Raw genomic sequence first — 26,187 nt, forward strand, 5'->3', positions numbered from 1 at the left:
CACACTCATGCCCGAGGGAGGACTCGAACCTCCGCCGGGATCAGCAAGAATGCAATCTGTGTTAGTCTGGGCTAGGACAAGAATTTACATTCAGACAAGCCGAGACATCGGAAAGCTACAACAAAAGCGAAGGTTAACTATTTCTGTGACACTTTACCAATTCCAAGATGGGGCTGGTAAGGAATGGACGGATTGTTCCATTAGGATCGCGAGGGAGAAAGCAGCTGATGTTATTCTAGGAAGCATTGGAACAGATTTCTATAGCATGACCTGTGTTGCCACTATCCATAGGTAGACAGGTTTTGCACCAGCAATGGTAAACACCCGCGCGCATCCCAGAGGGTGAATTGGCGCTTATTTACATAGACATGTGACGTCAGTGTAACACTTGAAGAACTCTAACTGTATACCCGAAAATAGACATGACTTTCACCTGCTGGCCGCAATCTGCAGCGACATGAGAGCGATGGCTCGCACTCCAGCGCTGGCTTGCGTCCAGCTGGCCCTGCAAAGTGCGTGTGTGTGTTTCGCGTGTTTTGCTGATACGTTGCTTTTTTATATGCACTGAGTGTTTGTGCTCTAAATTATTTTTGTCCGTATAAGCGTTGTGAGCGTATTTGCATAGCGTTACACATGCATTATTTTTTGACAATTTACGAGTTCTTTCGTGTCTGTATGCTGTGCAATGCGATATTTCGACAGCTATAGTTAGCGAGCGTGTCTGCAGAGCGTTTTACATGCATTATTTTGACAATTTAGTGGTTGTTTGCGTGTCTGTAGGCTGTGCAATGCATTATTTCGACAGTTTACGAGTTGTTTGACTTCTGTACATCAGCGTGCCGCATTATTTCGGTGATTTACGAGTAGTTCGCAGTTCTGTAGGCTGTTCAGTGCATTATTTCGACAGTTTAAAATTAGCAAGCGTGTTTGCAGAACACTATACTTGCATTGTTTTGACAATTTACGCCGGCCGCTGGTGGCCGAGCGGTTCTGGCGCTCCAGTCTGGAACCGCGCGACCGCTGTGGTCGCTGGTTCGAATCCTGCCTCGGGCATGGATGTGTGTGTTGTCCTTAGGTTAGTTAGGTTTAAGTAGTTCTAAGTTTTAGGGGACTTATGACCTCAGCAGTTGAGTCCCATAGTGCTCAGAGCCATTTGAACCATTTTTGACAATTTACGAATTGTTTACGCGTCTGTACATCAGTGTACTGATTATTTCGGTGATTTACGAACACTTTGCGTGTCTGTATGCTGTGTACTGCATTATTTCGGTAATTTACGAATTGTTTGCGTGTCTGTACATCAGTGTACTGCATTATTTCGACAGTTTACGAGTAGTTTTTCAAATGGTTCAAATGGCTCTGAGCACTATGAGACTTAACAGCTGTGGTCATCAGTCCCCTAGAACTTAGAACCACTTAAACCTAACTAACCTAAGGACATCACACACATCCATGCCCAAGGCAGGATTCGAACCTGCGACCGTAGCAGTCGCACGGAGTAGTTTTTCAGGTCTGCAGACTATTTACTGTGTCAGGTCGAGTCTTTTGAATCAGTGTAATAAATAAAATATGTGAAATCCGTCCCTAAAGAAATTGTTCCAAAATAAATAAAGTACACTTCTTCCTCTCTCCATTAGCCCAGAACAGGCTGAGTCCTTTTCCCGCCATTTTCCCCCTCCATACCGCCATCTTGGATTATGTCACAGGATCGACGACAGCACCCTCTGGTGGCAGTACTGTGTATTAGGTCAGCTGGACTCCAGACCTCATGGTGAACATACTCTAATTGTTTATGTAAAGACTGCCTGCAAAATAAAGCTATCCAGCTCAGGCTGAGTCCTTTTCCCACCAGTTCCTAGGAAGAGGTGGTGGTCGGATGACTTAGGTTAGTGGAGGTAGCCAAAGTGATCTTTTTTCCCACCATTTTCTTAGGTTGGTGTAGGTAGCTGTGGTGTGCTGCATTGCCCTGATGGAATTTGAAGTTCCCGCCATTTTCTGAGGGAGGAGGGGAAGAGGTTAGGTTAGTGGAGGTAGCCCAATTGACCTATTTTAATGTCAAAATTTGAACTTCCCGCCATGATGGCATTGCGATGTTGCCACATTTACCGCCACCGTCTTGTATCAGCCATCTTGAATAAATTTGGCAACAATGCAGATTGAGGCTGCACCACCCTTCTTCCACTACTTCTGTAATGGTGTGGGGCGTGTGTAGTTGGAGTGAAATGGGACGCCTCATACGTCTAGGTATGACACGTTCACAAGTATCCTGTCTGATCACCTTCATCCATTGATGTCCATTGTGCATACTGACGGACTTGGGCAATTCCAGCAGGACAATGCGATACCTCACACATTCAGAACTGCTACAGAGTGGCTCAAGGAACACTCTTCTAAGTTTTAACACTTCCGCTGGCCACCAAAGTTCGCAAACATGAACATTAGTGAGCACATATGGGATGCCTTGCAAGGTGCTGTTCAGAAGAGATCTCCACCCCTTCGTACTCTTACGGATTTATGGACAGCCCAGCAGGTTTCATGGTGTCAGTTCCCTCCAGCGCTACTTCTGACATAAGTCGAGTCCATGCCACGTAGTGCTGCAGCACTTCTGCGTGACTGCGAGGGCCCTACACGATATTAGGCAGGTGTACTGGTTTCTTTGGCTCTTCACTGTAGCTCTGTGTAAGAAAGAAAGGGAGCGCATGCTTATACCAAACCGCTTTCCTTCCGGGAAGCTCTTGAGACGCATAGCCGTGGGAAGGACCAGCAGTCCGCGGCGGCCTTCTTTCTGGATTTCGGCGGTGAATAGGTGCAGCAGCTTAAGAGTTCCGAACCCCGAGTCCCGACTGCGTCTGGCGCCGGGCTGTCGTGAGCATAGACAAAATGCAGCGGATTCCGCGCTGCTTGAGACCAGCCACAACCGCGCTGCTAGCTATTAACTTGTTGACACATGGGCACGTAATGTTCCCATGGATAATATAACTGACCTGACACAGATTGGGATGTTCACATTTCGTCGATGTAGTAAGGATATATCCCAGAAGCTTCGACCCCAAAACCAAAATACAAGTCGGGGATTGGTCGGCACGCAGATGAAAGTGATTTCTAGAAATATGATTCGCCATCAACGTTTATGGGGGAGTAGAACCGGGACTTGCTGTAGGAAAAGCAGTAGGGAAACATGGTCAGTCTGCGGTCTTCTGTCTTAGGCCTCATTCAGATCGGCCGCGCTCTGTGTGGATGACGGACTGACATGCTGTCTTGTTCTCTTCTGTTCAAATGGTTCAAATGGCTCTGAGCACTATGGGACTTAACATCCATGGTCATCAGTCCCCTAGAACTTAGAACTACTTAAACCTAACTAACCTAAGCACATCACACACATCCATGCCCGAGGCAGGATTCGAACCTGCGACCGTAGCAGTCGCGCGGTTCCGGACTGCGCGCCTAGAACCGCTAGACCACAGCGGCCGGCCTGTTCTCTTCTGTAGCAGATAGCTGTCCCCACAGCTGGGAGTTCGTGTCTGCTTCAGCAAACAGTGATAGAGTGCATTTCATCTCTCATACAGCGAATTTATAAGACAGTATTTGTTTAGCAATATTCGGACCGCAGTCAGCTATCAAAGGTTTTCGAGTCATATTCCAGAGATCTGAGGGGCTGTGGCAGTGCTGTTGGCGCCGAAGTCTTCGAGAAGCAGCGTTCTGTACTGCCTCATTTTTACGATTACAGTGATCTAGTATACGCTCTGGTATTGTAGGGACGTAATGCTGAACTGCTATGATCACAAGTGCTATTCTTTCTACACTAAGATTTCACATTGCTCATTGGGGTAGTAATTTCTTCTCATATTTCATACAACGGTGGTGTCAGTCATTCTGGGTGTCTTAGCAGATTGCATGCATTAAACAGGGCAGTGTTAAGCATTGAAGGGCAAGTACCAATACCGGGAAAATCTGTACTCTACATTATTTCTGAGAATATTAATTTTGTCAGTGATTACAATATCTATGGGTTCAGCCTTAAATAAATGTGATGAAGGTAACTGCATTGTCTCTTTCGTAGGTAGTAATTTATCCTGATCATTTAATTTACTTATTTGATGTAGTATAAGTTTTGAGTCAGTTTGAAGTGGACAGACGACTTGTGTGCATATCCTGAACAACTAATTTTCCACAGGATAATTCTGGGAAATGGATAGACAAACCATAGGCAATTTGCTAGATTAATCTAAATAAGATTAATGACCCCTTAGTGTGGGTACAAATAAGTGTTAGGAAGCCCATCACATTCCGTTATAAATGCGCTGCATTAAACAAATCATTTGCATGTACAAATGGCCAGTCCCTGCCATCATAAGCCGGAAGAGTGAACGCTAGACATGTGGAGATCTGCGTGGTTATGTGTGTTTTGTCTTGCCCTAGTCATAGTTACAGTTGTTGGACTCCTGTCCTAACAAGTATTATTCTCTCGTAATGTACAAAATATGGGTTTGTCAAATTGGAACAAACTTTACGAAACACACTGTATTTCTATACGTGTGTTTCCTCCGCTATAGCTTTCTTATTTGGTCCCCTTTAACGTTTTTCTGCATTTCTTTATGACATGGCTTATTTGTAGACAATCTTCCTGCCTTTCTCCGAGTCGATGAATGAACCTCTAATCGTCGAGTTTGAAGCATTCAAACGTCTAAGAAAAGAGAGTTCAGTAGGTTAATGGTCCTTGTCACATGGGCTTTTGAGCGAGAGGTGAGGCTGTCGACCCTAATGTACAATCTATGCGTAGTGCACATAGCTAGCCAGCCGTTGCTAGTTTAGTGGGGTCAGTTTTTCGAAAGAATACGAGGCAAGAAAGAAAAGCGCCGCGAAATTGTTACACCGGAAAAGTCCTTACATTCCTGAGAATATCATCGCAACAGCGGCTGGAAGGTAGCCTACATTCTCGTCGCATCTCCAATGTTAATGTGTCATTCCTTGTACCACCCTCAGGCAGCTGTCGACCAGTCAGAATGGGCCTAATGCTCAGTCCATGTGTGATGTTCACTTCCTTTTTAACGAAAATGGGTTCAACTGATGGATGGGATACAGCCCGTCAGTATTGGGGCACGGCCAGTCTGCACCAAAGTACCGTTATCCAAGATGGCGGCGATGTCGTTATCAACTGACGTCAGCTGATGACGTCATCCAAGATGGCGAATGTGACATCGATTGATGACGTAAGATGGCGACCGTGTGACACTACGCAACCACAAGGCAGTTTCTGCGCCAAAGTACTGCTATCCAAGATGGCGGGAAAGTGCCATGCCCCCCCCCCCCCTGTCACACAGCCCCTCCACGCCCCCGCTGGTGGGAAGTTCAAATCCCATCAGGACAATACAACCGCTACTAACCTAAGAAAATGGCGGGAAACAAAGGTCACTTGGGTTACCTCCACTAACCTAAGTCATCCGACAGCCACGCCTTGCTAGGGATTGGTGACAGAAGGACTCAGCCTGCACTGGGCTGGTGGAGAGAGGAAGGGATGGATTATATTTATTACAGTGATACAAAACAAACATACTGACATGCTTGGGGTCATGTCACACAGCCCACACACATGTGAACCACTAAAAGACTCTGCAAACATGCTTTCTAATCGCCAACTGTCAAAATCATGCAACAGTCTTTATTTAAACAATTTGAGCCACTACCGCCATCTGGTGTGTTCACCAAGAGCTCCAGAGCCCAACTGACCTAGTACACAGTACACAGCGCTCTCATCTGTGACATAATCCAAGATGGCTGGCATGATGTCATCTGATAACGAAAGTACCGTTATGCAAGATGGCGGCAAACAGTGTGTTCGCCATGAGGTCCAGCCCTGGTACGCAGTACTACCACCAGAGAGCACTGTCGTCTGTTCTGTGACGTAATCAAAGATGACGTTCTGGGGTGGCGGAAATGGCGGGAACCAATAGGAACCCTTAATCCAATCATGTGCTCGAGTTCAGCCAGCAGGATAGTAGTATTTGGTAATATCATTGTAGGAGATATGGGTGAGGCTCAGCAGCTCTGGGCTCTCAGTCTTGTCTAGTCAGTCAGCAGCAGCAGCAGCAGCAGCAGCAGCAGAAGAAGAAGAACCATGAAGCGTCAACAGCAGTCGCACCACAGCACAGTCTTGCAGAACAGAATTAAACGGAAAAGTAAGCATCCCATATCTCATCTTTCTCTGTTGTTAACCTTAGTATTATTATTACTATTATTATTCAATGTTGTCACATCTTGATCCATGTCTAATGCTTCCTCGTCTTTATTCAACAGGGTCGAGTGCCAACATCTCAAGCTCTGCTGACACGTCCATGCCTGTAGCAACTTTGGCTGCCATCTTGTCGACATCTGCAGCAACAGCAGCATGTGTCTGAACCAGTAGTGGCCACGTGGGCTCCGGTAGTGCACATAGCCCACTTGATGGAGCAGAACAGCGAGTTGCTGTTGTCTGTCCCACTCATCGATTTGTATTATGAGGACATGCGATCTGCCCCTGACACATCGAATGCTCCAACTGGCGGTGTTAAACAACAAGATGGAGGGCAGCAGACCCATCCCAGCAGAACACCCCTGTGACAGCGCAACCACAGAGGGAAGATACAGTGGATAAGAAGGCATCGAGTGCACTTACACTTTTCACCTCCACATACAATTTAACTCCCAGTGGATCGAAGCATGTGAACATTGCTATAGAAGCGCATCATGTCTGGGGGTTACATGTGAGAATGGAGATTGAAAATGATCCAAGTGTGTTAAATTACCAATTTCCGCGTTCGACTGGAATGAAATATGCTGTGCAGAGTGCCATATCAATCAGCAAATGACTACACAGTATTACCCAACTCGTTCTCCCCCAGACAAAAATGGTTCAAATGGCTCTGTGCATTATGAGACTTAACTTCTGTGGTTATCAGTCCCCTAGAACTTAGAACTACTTAAACCTAACTAACCTAAGGACATCACACACAGAACCTGCGACCGTAGCAGTCTCGCGGTTCCAGACTGTAGCGCCTAGAACCGCTCGGCAACTCCGGCCGGCTCTCCCCCAGACATTCGCCTTATTGGTGTGACACTTTCTATTACAACAGTGTATGATGACTGAGCATTATGTGTGAAATTGGGTGACAACTGCGTTTATCTAAGACAAACCTCACTTTTGAAGTTATAGATCTGGACGCGTCTTGCATTGGACAGACTGAACTGTGGGTTGCCTAGCATAGACTCTGCAACAATGATTTTGTAAACTTCCTAAGTGTGCATAGTGTACGTGTTGATGATCTTAAGTAGCACCTTTGTTCGTACATGAACGCTGAACCTAAAGAGAAACAGATTAAATGTGTGTGTGAAAAATCTGAGTACTGTCCGCCCCGGTAGCTGAGTGGTCAGCGTGACAGACTGTCAATCCTAACGGCCCGGGTTCGATTCCCGGCTGGGTCGGAGATTTTCTCCGCTCAGGGACTGGGTGTTGTGTTGTCCTAATCATCATCATTTCATCCCCATCGACGCGCAGGTCGCCGAAGTGGCGTCAAATCGAAAGACCTGCACCAGGCGAACGGTCTACCCGACGGGAGGCCCTAGCCACACGATATTTCCATTTCCATCTGAGTACTGTGAGGCTCCTATTGGCTTGAGGGAGATACGCGCTGAATTTATTGCATGTCAAAAAGCTTTATTTGGGAAATACTGTACTGGTGCGAAGAAGAAGATATATACAGATTGTAATGGTGTTCGTGAAATACTACACCCCATGTATGATATTTAGATAAATAATTGATATATACAGGGTGAGTCGCGTAAGATGTGACACCCCCTTTATTCCAGGGGCGATTGCACGTATCGGCATGCGGTTTTCGGCGAATCATAGCGGATTATGGGGCATATACGTTGGTACATGCACAATAATCACAACGTTTATATTGTCCGAGATAATGAGGCAAGCACATGTTTTTTAAATGGGATGCTATACTTTTTTTACCATCATTCGAACGCTCTGGAAAAGACGCGTATAGTGATGTAACGCATGTTGCTATTGTGATTCAAATTTTGCTTAAAAGAGGGCGGGCGCCGGCCGCGGTGGCCGTCCGGTTCTAGGCGCTGCTGCCCGGAACTGCGGGACTGCTACGGTCGCAGGTTCGATTCCTGCCTCGGGCATGGATGTGTGTGATTTCCTTAGATAGGTTTAAGTAGTTCTAAGTTCTATGAGACTGATGACCTCAGAAGTTAGGTCCCATAGTGCTCAGAGCCATTGGAACCCTTAAAAGAGGGCGGATGAGGATTTACTTACGTAGCGCAGGCCGTGCATGCTGCATAGAGCACGGCAACTCGGCCCGTGGTTCGCTGGAGGCGTGTTTACAGTCTGCAGCCGCTTCCAACCACCTCCACCTTCAATCGTACAATATTTCCCAGTGTCTTTTAAGCGAGGTTTGAATCACAATAGTAACATGCGTTACATCACTATACGCGTCTTTTCCAGAGCGTTCGAACGATCGTAAAAAAAGTATAGCGTCCCATTTAAAAAACATGTACTTGCCTCATTATCTCGGTCAATATAAACGATGTGATTATTGTGCATGTACCAAAGTATGTGCCACATAGTCGGCTATGATTCGCCGAACACCGCTTGCCGATGCGTGCAAATGGCTCTGAGCACTATGGGACTCAACTGCTGAGGTCATTAGTCCCCTAGAACTTAGAACTAGTTAAACCTAACTAACCTAAGGACATCACAAACATCCATGCCCGAGGCAGGATTCGAACCTGCGACCGTAGCGGTCTTGCGGTTCCAGACTGCAGCGCCTTTAACCGCACGGCCACTTCGGCCGGCGATGCGTGCAATTGCCCCCGGAATAATGGGGGTGTTACGTCTTACGCGACTCACCCTGTATATAATCTCAAACCGTGTTTGTGTTTTATTTCATACCTCTCTCATTATAATCAAAGTATTACAATTATGAATTTTTTTCAATGCTATACGAGTTATTGAGATGATCATTGATCAATTTACTCTTCATGGGTAAAATATATCCCGTGTGGGGTTGCTAGTCCCCCATCGGGCGCCTCCCCGGGTGGCGGATTGGGGAATGCTCTCCAGATATGGGGGGTACCGGGGAAATAAAATACCCGGGGTGGACCAAAACTAGCACGGGTAGGGAAGACTCGTTAAGCCATGGTGAAGGCAAATCCCTAGGGGTAGAGTACCCCAAAATCAAGACTCCTGGTCCTCCAGGTTGGGGGTTGTGCAGAGGGCTACCAACCCACTCATGTAAAACAATGGCTGGTCAGGACACTCAAGGTATGCCTCGGAAACAGGACAGAATTTACTGGAACAGAAATTGGCAAAGTTACAAGGATTTCTCTTTTGGCTCGTGGAATGTCAGAAGTCTATACTAATAAACGAACTAGGAAAATACAAGGTACAACTGGTAGCGCTCCAAGAAATAAGATGCAGGGAACGGGATCAATGAAAATAGGAGACGGGACAATAATGTATGGAGACTGCGGTCAGCGCCATGAATTTGGAACGGGCTTTTACATTCATAAAACAGCAATTGACACAATAAAGGAATTCAAATCAATTAATAACCGAATATCACACATTACAGTTCAGGCTCAGTGGTTTGATATTACATTTATAAATGTTCATGCACCCACAGAAGATGAGGAAGATGACGTGAAAGAAGAATTTTATAGTCAACTGGAACAGACATATAATTCAATAAGTAGACATAACGTAACAATAGTGTTAGGAGACTTTAATGCCAAAGTAGGAAAAGAAGAAATCTACAAACCAACCATTGGGAATTACAGCTTACATGAAGAAAGTTCAGAGAATGGTGTGCGACTCATAAACTTTGCAATGGCAAATGGTCTCACATTAAGCAGCACAAAATTCCAACACAAACGCATTCATTTAGGGACATGGATATCACCAGATGGAAAAGTAGTGAACCAGATTGACCATGTCGCCATCCAAAGACGATTTCAAAACAGTATCAAAGACGTTAGAACTTTTAGGGGAGCAGATTGTGAGACAGATCATATGTTAATCATAGCTCAAATGAAAATAAAGCTAAAAAAGAAACAAAGTACAAATAGGGTTGAAATTAAAAGGTACGATGTAGAAAATCTGGCAGAAGAAAAAATAAAAGAAAACTTTAGGAAAGAAATGGAAATTAACCTATCGGAATCTAGACTGACACATAGTGACCAGCAAGACGTGGAAAGTAGATGGAGACACCTCAGAAACAGTATTCAAGATGTAGCTTCCAAAACTATAGGTAAAAGAAAACGAACTAACAAAATCTGGTTTAATATAAAGTGCCAAGAAAGAGTACTGGAGAGGCAAAATGCGAGGAAGGCATGGTTACAAGACATGGACAATATTACACTAAAGGAGAGATACTATAAAATCCGCAAGGAAACACAACGAACTCTAAGACAAGAGAAGAGAAAACACTACAACAACATGGTAAGAGAAGCGGAGGATGATTTCAAGCATCACAGAGCAAGGCAGATGTACCAGAATATAAAAAAGTCCTTGGGAAAATTCACTAAAAGGGAACAGTTTATAAAGGACCATAATGGGAAAATACTTACAAACAAGAATGACATACAAGAAACATGGAAGACATACTTTACACAGCTGCTCAACTGCAATGATCCACAATATTATTTTACATTTGAAGAACCAGATACAGTTGATATACAAGTCACCACACCATCAGTAAATGAAATAAGACAAACAATAAAGAAATTAAAGAACAACAAGGCCTGTGGGGAAGACCAGGTATATGCTGAGCTTTTAAAAAGTGGAGGACCACAATTGGAAATAGAACTACATTCCTTAATTGAAACAATTTGGGAGACAGAAAACATACCGGCCGATTGGAAAACTGCAATTATGTGCCCCATCTTTAAGAAGAATGATCCCCTTGTCTGTGATAACTACAGAGGAATTGCCCTACTCGATGTCACGTATAAAATTTTGTCGATGTGTATACTACACAGACTGATTCCCATAACCGAAGAACTGATTGGGGACTACCAATGTGGTTTCCGCACTAACAGATCCACTTTGGATCACTTATTCACATTGAGACAAATAAATGAGAAGGCATGGGAATTTAATGTAGATATCCATATTTATAGACTTCAAGAAGGCCTATGATAGCATACACCGACAGACACTCTTAAACACCATGAAAGAATTTGAAATACCATTAAAATTAATCAAATTAGTTAAAATGTGTTTGGAAGAAACCATATGCAAAGTTAAGACACCTGCAGGAGAGACTGAAAATTTTAAGGTGTACACTGGACTGAGACAAGGGGATGCCATCTCACCTATTCTATTTAATATTATCTTAGAGAAGATTGATAGAGAATTCACCAAAACTAATCCACAAGGGATCCAACTGCAGGGACAGAACATTATTAGACTTGCTTATGCAGATGATGTAGCCTTAATAAGCACTTCAAAAGCTGAATTAATCAGGATGATGCAAAATTATTACAAAATAGCTGAGAAAGCTGGACTTCATGTGAATGAAGAAAAGACAGAATATCTAGTCATAAGTAAAAAACTCCAAAAGAATACACCACTGACCGTAAATGGTCTCACTTTCAAGGCAGTTGACCACTTCAAGTACTTAGGGAGTCTTTTTAGCAGAGACAATAGAGCAGAAATAGAAATAGACGCCCGTCTAGCAGCAGCTAATAGAACTTTTTACAGCTGTATCGAAATTTTAAGGATGAGATCACTTAGTACTGAATTCAAAATCCGTTTTTATCAGTCAACTATTGTACCAGTAGCATTATATGGATGTGAAGCTATTACATTCAGGAAAAAATATGAAGAAAAACTGTTGATATTTGAAAGAAAAATACTAAGAAAAATATTTGGACCAATCTTCGATGAAAATGTCATGGAGTGGAGGATAAGGAAAAATGAAGAACGACGGGAGCTGTACAAACATAGTACCATTGTGGAAATGTTAAAGAAGAGAAGACTGAACTGGGCTGGTCATGTAGCAAGGATGCCGGAGAACAGACTACCCAAAATAGCATCCACTAAGAAATTAGAAGGAAAGAGAAGAAGAGGAAGACCTCGAATTAGGTGGATGGAGAATATCTGGGAAGATGCAGCTAGGATGGGCATCAACTCTGATTAGACAACAATTTCCCTGGATAGAAATAATTGGAAGAGGCTCGTAGAGCAGGTGTATGGTCGATAAGGCCTTAGCCACGTGTAAAGTAAAGTAAGGGTAAAATATATAGGTGTTTTCTATGTGTAGTCAATACAGCTCAGTCGGTTAAGGGATAGAACTATAGGCCGGCCGAAGTGGCCGTGCGGTTCTAGGCGCTGCAGTCTGGAACCGCGAGACCGCTACGGTCGCAGGTTCGAATCCTGCCTCGGGCATGGATGTGTGTATCCTGACAGCGATGTATGCAGCTAAAAACACACTGAAGCAGAAAGATGTTGGAAGAAGAAGAGGATCGGTTAAAGCAACTCGAGTTCTACTAATACCCAAGACATCTGGTGGTTTTATTCCATTTCTCATCCTGGCCCTCTTCGCGCTCTCGGCGGTAGGTTCCCTCGGTGATGTTGTCGCAGCTATTGCTTGAACGCTCAAGAACGCACAAAACTCCCAAGCACAGTTAGAAGAGGCAAGAAGACATAACCGCACGATGGAAGCCGCTGCCATTGGAAGAGGACTATACTTGAAACCGTACAGGAAAGGGCTTGGTCTATTCGTAAATAAAAAAAGCCCATTAGCGGTCCTACCAGATCGACCACTCACAAATACAGATCTCCTTAAGTTTGTTAGAGACAAATTCAAGATACCAAGATTCCGTGGTGTGTTTATGCAGGATACATTACGGAAGACTACGTGGAAAACAAGTGAATGCTGCATTGTGAATTTAGATGTTGCTGGAGGAACCAGCACCCACTGGGTGTCATATGTTATGAAAAATGCAGATGCTGTCTATTGTTTCGACTCATTTGGTGACCTGCAACCACCAGAAGAATTACAACGATACTTCACTCACAGCAGACGTGTGCTCTACAATTATCGACGCTATCAGGACTTTAATACACACCTCTGTAGACATCTATGCATCATGTTTCTCTTGACGTTCACAAAGAAGAAGAAGAAGCATGCTATATAAGGAAGAGGTTTTAACATTCATTCACCAGTTGAGGTTCAGATGCAATGTTGTACACTTTGTCATTAAAAGAACGAGCATCTCTGTATTGCTTGCAAATTACTTCCCAGCGATTGATTTGAGCGTTGGTGAATGGAGTACTGCATTGATTGGACTGGAGACATACAACAGCATCCAAAATATCACTGAGGCTAATAATAAACTGCATCTGGATATTAATGGTGAAAAAGATATTGTGGAAATAGAACCGGCTGCATACGATAGTGACGATTTAAATGAAGTCTTAAAATAGTCTGGAAAAGGTATTGAACTACGTGCAAACATCCATACACTTAAATCTGAAATAAGGACTATAAATACAATGATTGACTTTAACCAGAAAGGTTCAATAGGGTGCCTGCTAGGTTTCATAAAAGGACAAATTTTGAAGAAGGATCCAAGTAAATTTTACAAGTCAGATCAGACAGTGGACATACTCCCCATCAGCACAATCTGTGTCGAGTGTAACATTGCAATGAACTTCTATCTCAACAATAGTCTGATTCACACTACTTACGGATTGCTCCCCGCAGTTGAAACAGGGTATAAGATTGTTGAGACACCTGCTAATGCAAATATACCTTCCAGTGACAGCTCAGGCACTGGACTATTTGGAGCTGCGTATTGTTGACTAGAATAATCAACTTGTTGACTTTCGTGGCGAGGAAATCATTTTACAATTACATCTAAGGCAGGATGGGCATACGGTATAAAACAAGTGCACACAATCCACACCATGCCACTTCCCTACCGAACAGCAAAGTGATAACGCGTGCAAACTAAGAGTTTCTTAAATCATTTGGACTGAAGCCGCACAATGACGTCCTCACTCAATATAACCAGTCCAGTAGGGTATGGTGAGGGAATTATACATCCAGAATACTTATCTCATAAACCTTACGCTTCAACCATGTTTAACAAGAACGATGAAATCAGAATTGTCATCCAGCACCTAGACGCACTCACACTTCCATGCAAGAGTTTCATGTATCTAGAGGGGTCATTCAAGAAAACCGCCGAAAGCGATACAGTGGGATCGAAGCTGACACATAGCACTTTAGCATTCCTGTTCCAAGACATACGCTATGAACTCAGTGTGTCTGAGATCGACTGTACATGCAATGTCGGCATAACATCAACCATTAAAACATACATCTCGGCATCACCAGTGGATTTGCATAGTTCAGAAAATGCAGGATGGTTCATAGATGATCCAGAGGATATAACAGTTGCAGAGTACAAGCAATTTACAGCCTGCATACCTCTAAAAATGCTTATGGGGTACTTTGAGGACATGAGACAGAGTATTATGAACGCTAAACAGGAACTCATTCTGGTGTGGAGTGCGACGGACAACAACTCATACGTTGAAGGAGCTCAAGAGAAGAATATGATCACGATCAGCAAGATAATATGGAAAATGCCTTACATCAGTGTATCAGATAACGAGCGTATGAAGTTTTTAAAAGTCCTGAATTCAGGTACATTTCTGTCACTGACATTTCGCTCATGGAAGATTTACGAGTACCCTGTGTTACCGACTGCAAGCAGACAAACATGGACTATTAAAACCTCCAGCCATCTAGAGACACCTAGATTCATCATACTTGCGTTTCAGACTGATAGAAGAGGTAATATAGCAAATGATTCCACCGTGTTCGACAACTGCAGGTTAACTAATGCAAAAGTCTACGTCAATTCAGAATTCTATCCATATGACAATCTACATCTGCAGTGGAATCAAAACGTATACAGTCTAGCGTATGACATATATGCAGGGTTTTGCGCTTCTTACTATGAAATTGCCAAAGGAGAGGGAGGAGTGTGTCTACTCAGTCTCTGTAAGTTCAAAGAGCTTTCACTGATCGAAACAGAATGAGATAATTAGGTCTGGACCTATAGATGTGCAAACTGAATTTGAATCATCGATAAATTTCCCAGAACACACTGCTGCATTTTCTCTAGTTCTACATGACCGTGTGATCAACTACTGCCCACTCACCGGTGGTGTGCAGCAAGCTGTATAAATGAATAGGTGCTGCACCATACCTAGAGCATTTTACGACGATGTGTCATGGTGTGAACATCATTGTGGAAGCTCAGGGTTTCTATGACGATGAGCGTAGACAGTTCGTATTTAAAGATGTTGTGTTTGTAGCATACACACTGGATTCTGGAATAATAGAGACATTCTCAGCAAACATTGCATCACCAAGATCTTTCAAGTAAGTGAGGTGTGCTAAGACACAGAAGAGTGCAAAGTGGTTGACACATTTCTATCATGGAATTCACTGGGACAATCCCGGCATCCCCTATAAAGGTATGGTGACTGTGCTTAAATTATTCGATCGCATGGACACCATCGTCTACGTGAAGGGGAACGAGAAGATCTCATGGATGTGTCGAATCTTCAAATTTGCTTCTATTCAAGCCCTGGAATTCTACAGCTTTCCTTCTATCCATCGACATAAGAACATGTATAAAAAAAGTGCTATTGTATCTGCTTATGAAAGTGTAAAATTACTTTTAAGTTGGACGAGAAATAAATAATTTTTCTTCCCTAACAATCCGTGCATACTTTTTGTTTTTGAGACCTACGTCCTTAGCATGTAAGTTTAATCGTAATACTACACCTACCTCCATTTATACCTGCATTCCACTGTAACTGTCTGACCCACTTACCACAAACTTTGTGCACTGTCACCTGGGGGGTAGCGCTACCTGTGCTATTAATAGGTGCGCTTTCTCATTCCTCGCCAATCGCCTGTAGTGAATTCTCTGAAAATGTGTGTGTTAAAGGCACTATGTCTTGCAGACGCGTGCGCGTGCAAAGCAGATGTAACTGCAGAATGTTCACAGATATATTTTGGCAAAAACACAATGATTAGGGTTTTTTTTAAAGAACAACAGTGATTTAGGGTGACGAATTTTTTTTCCTTTATTCATTTCAATTCAGTTCTCGAGATTTCAATTTAGTTCGTGATGTGCAGTAAATTTATAGTTCTTGAGATACAGTTCAGTTCAATGCAGTGATGCTCTCAACTTATTATTATTATTACTAGAAACCAACACATGTTGGAGATTGCTCGAAGGAAATGTCGGTTATAGAGCCATACTTAAAACTAAAGCAGAGGTACTGACTAACTTACACGCTAAATACTATTACTAATGAAATTCCATCCAAACAGACTATATTGAACGGAGCTGCTCTGTGAATTAACGTTCTTCTACTTAACTAGATGGCACTAATTTTTTTTCTTTTGAAGTAGACGTTTTCCATGAAATGGAAATGGAAATGTCGTGTGGCTAGGGCCTCCCGTCGGGTAGACCGTTCGCCTGGTGCAGGTCTTTCGATTTGACGTCACTTCGGCGACCTGCGCGTCGATGGGGATGAAATGATGATGATTAGGACAACACAACACCCAGTCCCTGAACAGAGAAATTCTCCGACCCAGCTGGGAATCGAACCCGGGCCCTTAGGATTGACAGTCTGTCACGCTGACCACTCAGCTACCGGGGCGGACTTCCATGAAATAATTAATTAATTGAGTGGCTCCAACTTAATGAGACAAGTTTATATATATATATATATATATATATATATATATATATATATATATATATATATGTTTGAAATATACATTTATCATTCAAATATTTTAATAACAAAAACATTTAATTGCATGGTTCCAACTTAACTGAGCAGCTCTAAATATTTATTGAACTGGGTGGCTGTAGACATTTTCCACCACAGACAGCTGAAATACTTTAATAATAACAATTAATTGAGTGGCTCTAAGGCGTTCAACCCAAACAACTGTACTAAAGAAAAAAATTATTTGGATGGAAATAAAACTACTTTGACTGGATTGCTAGCGGTAGGTGAAGCTTAAACACTACTCTTTTTACACACACACACACACACACACACACACACACACACATGGCTAACAAAAGAGAGATAACAATATTATTTTTTTCCAACACGTTATGCTTATGTATAAATAAAGTCGCAATAATTTTTTTTTAGTTTCCAGCGCACAGTGCTTATACATATAAGGAAATAATTTTTGAATTTTTTTTTTCAGCACATGTTGCTTTTGCTTATACATATACATACATACACACACACACACACACACACACACACACACACACACACACACATATATATATATATATATTTACACATTCATACATATTTTACACTCACACACATACACACACACACACATACACACACACATTCATACATATGTTTACAGTCACCCCCCCCCCCCCCCCACACACACCCAACCAATAATTACACTATTATAAAAGAGCCATACTATTTGATACATAAACCCCCTCTCCCCACTCACATACTCATTCTCTCTCCATCTCTCAATCAGAGTCCCCCACCCCCACTTCAAGTAAATAGCGTATGGAAGGGTTTCCACACCATCCTCACAAATGACTCTTTTATCATCATGAGGAGACAATCTGATCTTAAATAGCAGTACAGTGTACACATCGTGACGTCGTGATCGAATGCTAGTTTGCTGAACGATGTGTGGAGGAGCGCCTTGAACGCTGCGACCATACAGGCACTGAAAATAGTCTTCAACCATGAGAGCGCGAGATGCCGCACATCTAACACCCTTTGCCCGCCTCTGGGTGCTCCCGTCTATTGTACGATATGCATACATTTTGGACCTCAATCCCACAAACTCTACTATCGATAAACCATTCGCCTCGTCTTTCATGAGACCGATAACCTTCTTGTTCTTAGGAACAATACCATAAGGATTATCGACCTCATAAAAAGACGTGTCGAGCTCTTTACCATAGCACCTAATTACTTCATATGGATCGCAGTTCTTGATCCAGTAGATAAAGCTGTCTGTATCCATATAAAGCAACTTTGGTTCTACGAAATGAGGTTTCGCAAACTTGTAGTGGAAGCAGAACATGTAGAATTTGGAGATATCCAGTATGCACATCCTCAAATAAATATACTGCATAAACTCTACTGCAATCTTCGACATCTCCACAGCAACAAAGTTTTCACTGAAGATGGTGGCACGCTTAAAATTTGGCCTAGCGAAACACTTTCTCACGCCATAACGCCCTTCCCACGCAGTTCTAATCAAAATATTGCGTTCATTTCTTACATTCTGAATAGTTTTCACGAAAATGGAATTGTTCGTTAATTTACAAAAATCTTTTTCAAAATCGTTACCCACGACCGCCCTCTTTTCGGTATTTAGTTCAATATTCTCCTTCAACCAGGGGGATTGCCTGAAGGAGATAGGCGAGGTGATTCTAACAAGGTTCAGCCTGAAGCTGAGGCGCTGCTGGAGATTACGATAATGAATAATATACCTCTGCTTATCTCCAACAGTTTAGGGATGGTGCTTCCTCGCAGAATTTGTTGCTCTGGACGTAACGGCAAGTCGCTTGTCTCTCCATGCAAATTATTAGGATATATGATGTCAGCCTTAAGCACATACCCTACATCACAATCGGCCACAATACCCATTATTTTTCCACCTAATCCCTTCAATTCATTTTCGGGCACCCATCGAAAACCACCAACTTCCAGTGGTTGCATCATGGCATGCCCGTATAAGTTATTCACATCTAAGTACATTATGTAACTCGAATCAAGGGATGCCTTAAACCCGACACCCATCCGCGGGTTATTTGCCTTGGCATGCCTGTGAACACATTCACAAAGTCTCCCACGTATCCTGCACTCAAAAAACAGGAGCATTGCGGCATCAGTCAAGAGTTCGATGCTGCGCCCCATTTTTTTGAGCACAGCGTCTCAGGACAACCTAGGAGCCATTTAATAAAAGTCGGGGTCCAGAGAGTACGTGGCCATACATACACTCTGGAACTTTTCAAAAACATCTTCAAGCAAACGCATGTCTGTGTCCATGTATAGTCTTCCATATTCTCCCAAACTGGGGATGTTGAATTCTCACCAGACAGTCATGGCATGCTCATAATCTGCTGTAGTTACGGCATCACCTGTGAGAGTACTGGTAAATGCAGATATGTCGGGAAGCCTGGTTTCATTGAGTTTTGCCATACTATCAACATACTCGTATGGGAAAACTCCCAAGTTGGAACTTTTCCTCATCAGGAAATGCAGATCGAGTGATATGCATATCATTCTGAGGTAAAGTTTCAATGAGTTTCTGGCGTGACATCTGCATAAAGCGCAATTTTTGGAGCCATTTGTTTTGAGAAAGAAATGTACTTCTCAACATTTTCAGGCAGGACACCGACCTTATCATTTTTCATGCCGAAATTAGCCAAGTGCTCAACGAGAAAATAAGCGTCAAACCCACTCAGATTATGAAAAAAGGCAGGTATGTGGCGTGGTAACTTATACTACAAATTGCATGCGTTATGAGCTGCACCACAGAACGTTCCTGTAAGATGGCAATGATGTCCAAGGGGAGTTTCCGCTTTTCTATCTAACGGTAGCCCACAAATATGACAATTAACTACGTTTTCATACAATTCATCATCTTCCTTTGATATGGTCATGGGAATGTTGGTGCTGTAGAGCTTATCAACTTCCCAAGAAAGTTTTTCAAGCTCAGTGAGAAGCCATACCACAGGATAGTCCCCGACATAAGACTCCTAGTGGTTAAGTTTGGAGTCAGATCCACATACAACTTGGAATGCTGCCACATAAGGTACGAGTTTTTGTGTGAAGGTTGTATGTGAGCCTAAGGGGTTCCCTTCACAACGAGAAATAGGAGCCAGCAGGCAATCAAAGTTAGCGTACACTACAAAAGGACATCGCTGCTGGTGATGAGCATTTTGTTTTGAGAAAGAAAAGTACTTCTCAACACTTTCAGGCAGGACACTGACCTGATCATTCTTCATACCGAAATTAGCCAAGTGCTAATACATAATAACATGTACCAGGTCCTTGGAAGCACAATCTAATAGATGTATAGCTAATAACTCTTCTGATGAAAAATAAGTCAGGCACCTTAAACAAAAATGTTGTTTATGTTCAAGTGTATTTAGCGGTTTGATCCAAACATAGTGATAATACTCACCTTCAGAGAAGAGCAGCGTGTTTACATGCAGCTCTCGTTCACCTGCAAATCTTGAGAAATGGAGGGGGCTGACGACGGTGTGCTTGTCTTGCTCATCTGACTTTTCGTTATTCTTCTCCAGGCCATAAACATGAATTCATATTCCTGTATTCTGCACCTCAAACTTACGTATGACCTGGATCTTTATGCGAAACGCTATACCATCAAAGATATAAGATGCCTTAATATCACAGACTTTTTAACTGTTCGGACGCTGTGGATGATCCCTTAGATTGTACTTTCTCTCACAAGCCAGGATTGACCCTGCAAAACAAGCATTATCATACTGATTTTCGACTTTAATGCATGCCTTCTTGTTAGCTATATCTTTAGGGAGCTTAATATAACTGGACCCTCCATTTACCGGATCATAGACATGTATATGGATGTCAAGGTGTGGTATATGGCTGAGCGCTTTAGCGGACCCACATACCGGGTGATCAAAAAGTCAGTATAAATTTTAAAACTGAATAAATCACGGAATAATGTAGATAGAGAGGTACAAATTGACACACATGCTTGGAACGACATGGGGTTTTATTAGAAAAAAAATACAAAAGTTCAAAAAATGTCCGACAGATGGCGCTTCAGGTTAAGTAGTGTGTAAGCTTAGGGACTGATGACATTATCAGTTAAGTCCCATCAGATTTCACACACATTTTTGCCACACGGGGTTAGCCAAGCGGTCTACGGCGCTGCAGTCATGGACTGTGCGGCTGGTCCCGGCAGGGCTTCGAGTCCTCCCTCTGGCATGGGTGTGTGTGTTTGTCCTTAGGATAATTATGGGTTAAGTAGTGTGTAAGCTTAGGGACTGATGACCTTAGCACTTAAGTCCCATAGGATTTCATACACATTTTTTGATGGCGCTTCATCTGATCAGAATAGCAATAATTAGCATAACAAAGTAAGACAAAGCAAAGTTGAATTTCTTTACAGGAAATGCTCAATATGTCCACCATCATCCCTCAACAATAGGTGTGTTGTTGTTGTTGTGGTCTTCAGTCCTGAGACTGGTTTGATGCAGCTCTCCATGCTACTCTATCCCGTGCAAGCTTCTTCATCTCCCAGTACCTACTGCAGCCTACATCCTTCTGGATCTGCTTAGTGTATTCATCTCTTGGTCTCCCTCTACGATTTTTACTCTCCATGCTGCCCTCCAATACTAAATTGGTGATCCCTCGATGTCTCAGAACGTGTCCTACCAACCGATCCCTTCTTCTAGTCAAGTTGTGCCACAAACTCCTCTTCTCCCCAATTCTATTCAATATCTCCTCATTAGATATGTGATCTACCCATCTAATCTTCAGCATTCTTCTGTAGCACAACATTTCGAAAGCTTCTATTCTCTTCTTGTCTAAACTATTTATCGTCCATGTTTCGCTTCCATACATGGCTACACTCCACACAAATACTTTCAGAAACGATTTCCTGACGCTTAAATCAATACTCGATCTTAACAAATTTCTCTTCTTCAGAAATGTTTTCCTTGCCATTGCCAGTCTACATTTTATATTCTCTCTACTTCGACCATCATCAGTTATTTTGCTCCCCAAATAGCAAAACTCCTTTACTACTTTAAGTGTCTCATTTCCGAATCTAATTCCCTCAGCATCACCCGACTTAATTCGACTACATTCCATATCCTCGTTTTGCTTTTGTTGATGTTCATGTTATACCCTCCTTTCAAGACACTGTCCATTCCGTTCAACTGCTCTTCCAAGTCTTTTGCTGTCTCTGACAGAATTACAGTGCCATCGGCGAACATCAAAGTTTTTATTTCTTCTCCATGGATTTTAATTCCTACTCCGAAATTTTCTTTTGTTTCCTTTACTGCTTACTCAGTATACAGATTGAAGAACATCGATCATAGGCTGCAACCCTGTCTCGCTCCCTTCCCAACCACTACTTCCCTTTGAAGCTCCTCGACTGTCAAAACTGCCATCTGGTCTCTGTACAAATTCTAAATAGCCTTTCGCTCCCTGTATTTTACCCCTGCTACCTTCAGAATTTGAAAGAGAGTATTCCAGTTAACATTGTCAAAAGCTTTCTCTAAGTCTACAAATGCTAGAAACGTAGGTTTGCCTTTCCTTAATCTATTTTCTAAGATAAGTCATAGGGTCAGTATTGCCTCACGTGTTCCAATATTTCTTAGGAATCCAAACTGATCTTCGCCGAGGTCAGTTTCTATCAGTTTTTCCATTCGTCTGTAAAGAATACGCGTTAGTATTTTGCAGCTGTGACTTATCAAACTCATAGTTCGGTAATTTTCACATCTGTCAACACCTGCTTTCTTCGGGATTGGAATTATTATATTTGTGGTGTCACCGCCAGACACCACACTTGCTAGGTGGTAGCTTAAATCGGCCGCGGTCCATTTAGTACATGTCGGACCCGCGTGTCGCCACTGTGTGATCGCAGACCGAGCGCCACCACAAGGCAGGTCACTAAAAAAATGATGTGTTGGTAAATGTACCAACACCTTGTAGATAGAGGAGGCCGAAAAGGAAGCTATCTACAAGGTGTTGGTACATTTACCAACACATCATTGGCGACGAGGATGGGATCTACAAACAAGAACTAGTCATTTTTCTGCAACCACAAAATACCCAAAAACCATAATCATGAACCAGACCTAGAATCTCTTTCCATTGCCCAACGCAGAGAAATAGGCGATAAAAAACGCGAACGAGGAAACTGGTGGTTTTCCAGGCAAGAATACTCATTTGCTATACAGAGTTACAGGCGAGCCATAGAGTTTCTGGATGAAGCTGAAGGTGGATTCTCTATTGAGAAGAAAGATATTTCAGAGGATGCGGAAAAACAGTTGCAAGAACTACTAGAAGATAGGTTGAAGGTATTCAATAACTTGGCTGCAGCTCAGATGAAGATAAAGGCATACGATGCTGCCCTGAAGTCAGTAGATAATGTTCTTCGTTGCCAGCCTCAAAATGTTAAAGCTCTTTTTAGAAAAGGAAAGATCCTAGCTGCAAAAGGAGATACAACAGCAGCATTATCAGTCTTGCGAAATGCAAGTCAGTTGGAACCTGAATCAAAGGTGATAAAGCAAGAAGTGCAGCGCCTTTTGGATGTAATTAAACGTGACACAAAGCAAGAGAAAAGCCTCTATAAGAAAATGTTGGGGCAGAATAAGAGTACAGAAAAAACTGCAAGAGGATCGAGGATTTATTATCGAACTTGGGGCATAGCGTGCAGCAGTGTTGCAGTTGTTCTCCTAGGAGCAATAGCATACCGTTACAGGTTCTTGTAACCTTATTCCAGAGTGATTATGCCTAAATGTCAGGTTCATGATTATGGTTTTTGGGTATTTTGCGGTTGCAGAGAAATGACTAGTTCTTGTTTGTAGATCCCATCCTCGTCGCCAATGATGTGTTGGTAAATGTACCAACACCTTGTAGATAGCTTCCTTTTCGGCCTCCTCTATCTACAAGGTGTTGGTACATTTACCAACACATCAATATTCTGCTTGAAGTCTGAGGGAATTTCGCCTGTCTTATACATCTTGCTCACCAGATGTTAGAGTTTTGTCAGGACTCGCTCTCCCAAGGCTGTCAGTAGTTCTAATGGAATGTTATCTACTCCGGGGGCTTTGTTTCGACTCAGGACTTTCAGTGCTCCGTCAAACTCTTTATGCACTATTTTATCTCCCATTTCATCTTCATCTACATCCTCTTCCATTTCCATAATATTGTAATCAAGTACATCGCCCTTGTATAGACTCTCTATATACTCCTTCCACCCTTCTGCTTTCCCTTCTTTGCTTAGAACTGAGTTTCCATCAAAGCTCTTGATATTCATGCAAGTGGTTCATCTTTCTTCAAAGGTCTCTTTAATTTTCCTGTAGGCAGTATCTATCTTACCCCTAGTGAGATAAGTCTCTACATCCTTACATTTGGCCTCTAGCCATCCCTGCTTAGCAATTTTGCACTTCCTGACGATATCTTTTTTGAGACGTTTGTATTCCTTTTTGCCTGCTTCATTTACTGCATTTTTATATTTTCCCTTTTCATGAATTAAATTCAATATTTCTTCTGTTACCCAAAGCTTTCTACTAGCCCTCGTCTTTTTACCTATTTGATCCTCTGCTGCTTTCACTATTTCATCCCTCAAAGCTACCCATTCTTCTTCTACTGTATTTCTTTCCCCCATTCCTGTCAATTGTTCCCTTATGTTCTCCCTGAAACTCTGTACAACCTCTGGTTTAGTCAGTTTATCTAGGTCCCATCTCCTTATATTCCCATCTTTTTGCAGTTTCTTCAGTTTTAATCTACAGTTCATAACCAATAGATTGTGGTCAGAGTCCACATCTGCCCCTGGAAATGTCTTACAATTTAAAACCTGGTTCCTAAATCTCTGTCTTACCATTATATAATCTATCTGAAACCTGTCAGTATCTCCAGGCTTCTTCCAAGTATACAACCTTCTTTCATGATTCTTGAACCAAGTGTTAGCTATGATTAAGTTATACTCTGCACAAAATTCTACCACGCGGCTTCCTCTTTCATTTCTTAGCCCCAACCCATATTCACCTGCTATGTTTCCTTCTCTCCCTTTTCCTACTCTCGAATTCCAGTCACCCATGACTATTAAATTTTCGTCTCGCTTCACTACCTCAATAATTTCTTTTATCTCATCATACATTTCATCAACTTCTTCGTCATCTGCAGAGCTAGTTGGCATGTAAACTTGTACTACTGTAGTAGGCGTGGGCTTTGTGTCTATCTTGGCCACAATATTGTGTTGTCACTATGCTGTTTGTAGTAGCTTACCCGTACTCCTATTTTTTTATTCATTATTAGACCTACTCCTGCATTACCCCCATTTCATTTTGTATTTATAACCCTGTATTCACCTGACCAAAAATCCACTGAACTTCACTAATTCCCACTATATCTAACTTTAACCTGTCCATTTCCTTTTTTATATTTTCTAACCTACCTGCCCGATTAAGGGATCTGACATTCCACGCTTCGATCTGTAGAACACCAGTTTTCTTTCTCCTGATGACGACGTCCTCCTGAGTAGTCCCTGCCCGGAGATCCGAATGGGGGACCATTTTACCTCCGGAATATTTTACCCAAGAGGACGCCATCATCATTTAATCATACAGTAAAGCTGCATACCCTCGGGAAAAATTACGGCCGTAGTTTCCCCTTGCTTTCAGCCGTTCGCAGTACCAGACAGCAAGGCCATTTGGGTTAGTGTTACAAGGCCAGATCACTCAGTCATCCAGACTGTTGCCCCTGCAACTACTGAAAAGGCTGCTGCCCCTCTTCAGGAACCACACGTTTGTCTGGCCTCTCAACAGATACCCCTCCGTTGTGGTTGCACCTACGGTACAGCTATCTGTATCGTTGAGGCACGCAAGCCTCCCCACGAACGGCATGGTCCATGGTTCATGGGGGGGGGGGGGAGGGACAATAGGTGTAATCGGGGAATAATGTTGTGAACAGCACTATAAAGCATGTCCAGAGTTTTGATGAGGTATTGGCGTCGGATGTTGTCTTTCAGCATCCCTAGAGATGTCGGTCAATCACGATACACTTGCGACTTCGGGTAACCCCAAAGCCAAAAATCGCACGGACTGAGGCGTGGGGCCTGGGAGGCCAAGCATGACGAATGTGACGGCTGAGCACACCATCATCACCGAACGACGGGCGCAAAAGATCTTTCACGCGTCTAGCAATATGGGGTGGAGCGCCATCCTGCATAAACATCGTACGCTCCAGCAGGTGTCTATCAGCCAGGCTGGGGATGATGCGATTCTGTAACATATCAGCTTATCTCTCAGCCATCACGGTAGCAGTTAGAAAACCAGAATCACGCATTTCCTCGAAGA

The 26,187-nt window shown here is 42.8% G+C and overlaps 1 protein-coding gene across 1 annotated transcript; it reads left to right on the top strand.

The window, feature by feature from the left end:
- The first annotated feature begins 167 nt into the window (after positions 1-167).
- On the top strand, positions 168-23,653 carry LOC124616584 (peptidyl-prolyl cis-trans isomerase FKBP8). The gene is made up of 2 exons (XM_047144905.1): positions 168-176; positions 22,912-23,653. Exons 1-2 carry the CDS (start codon positions 168-170, stop codon positions 23,596-23,598), a joined length of 696 nt encoding a protein of 231 aa, XP_047000861.1. The 3' UTR covers positions 23,599-23,653.
- Positions 23,654-26,187: the final 2,534 nt, after the last annotated feature.

Source organism: Schistocerca americana, chromosome 5, assembly GCF_021461395.2.
Source record: "Schistocerca americana isolate TAMUIC-IGC-003095 chromosome 5, iqSchAmer2.1, whole genome shotgun sequence".
NCBI lineage: Eukaryota > Metazoa > Arthropoda > Insecta > Orthoptera > Acrididae > Schistocerca > Schistocerca americana.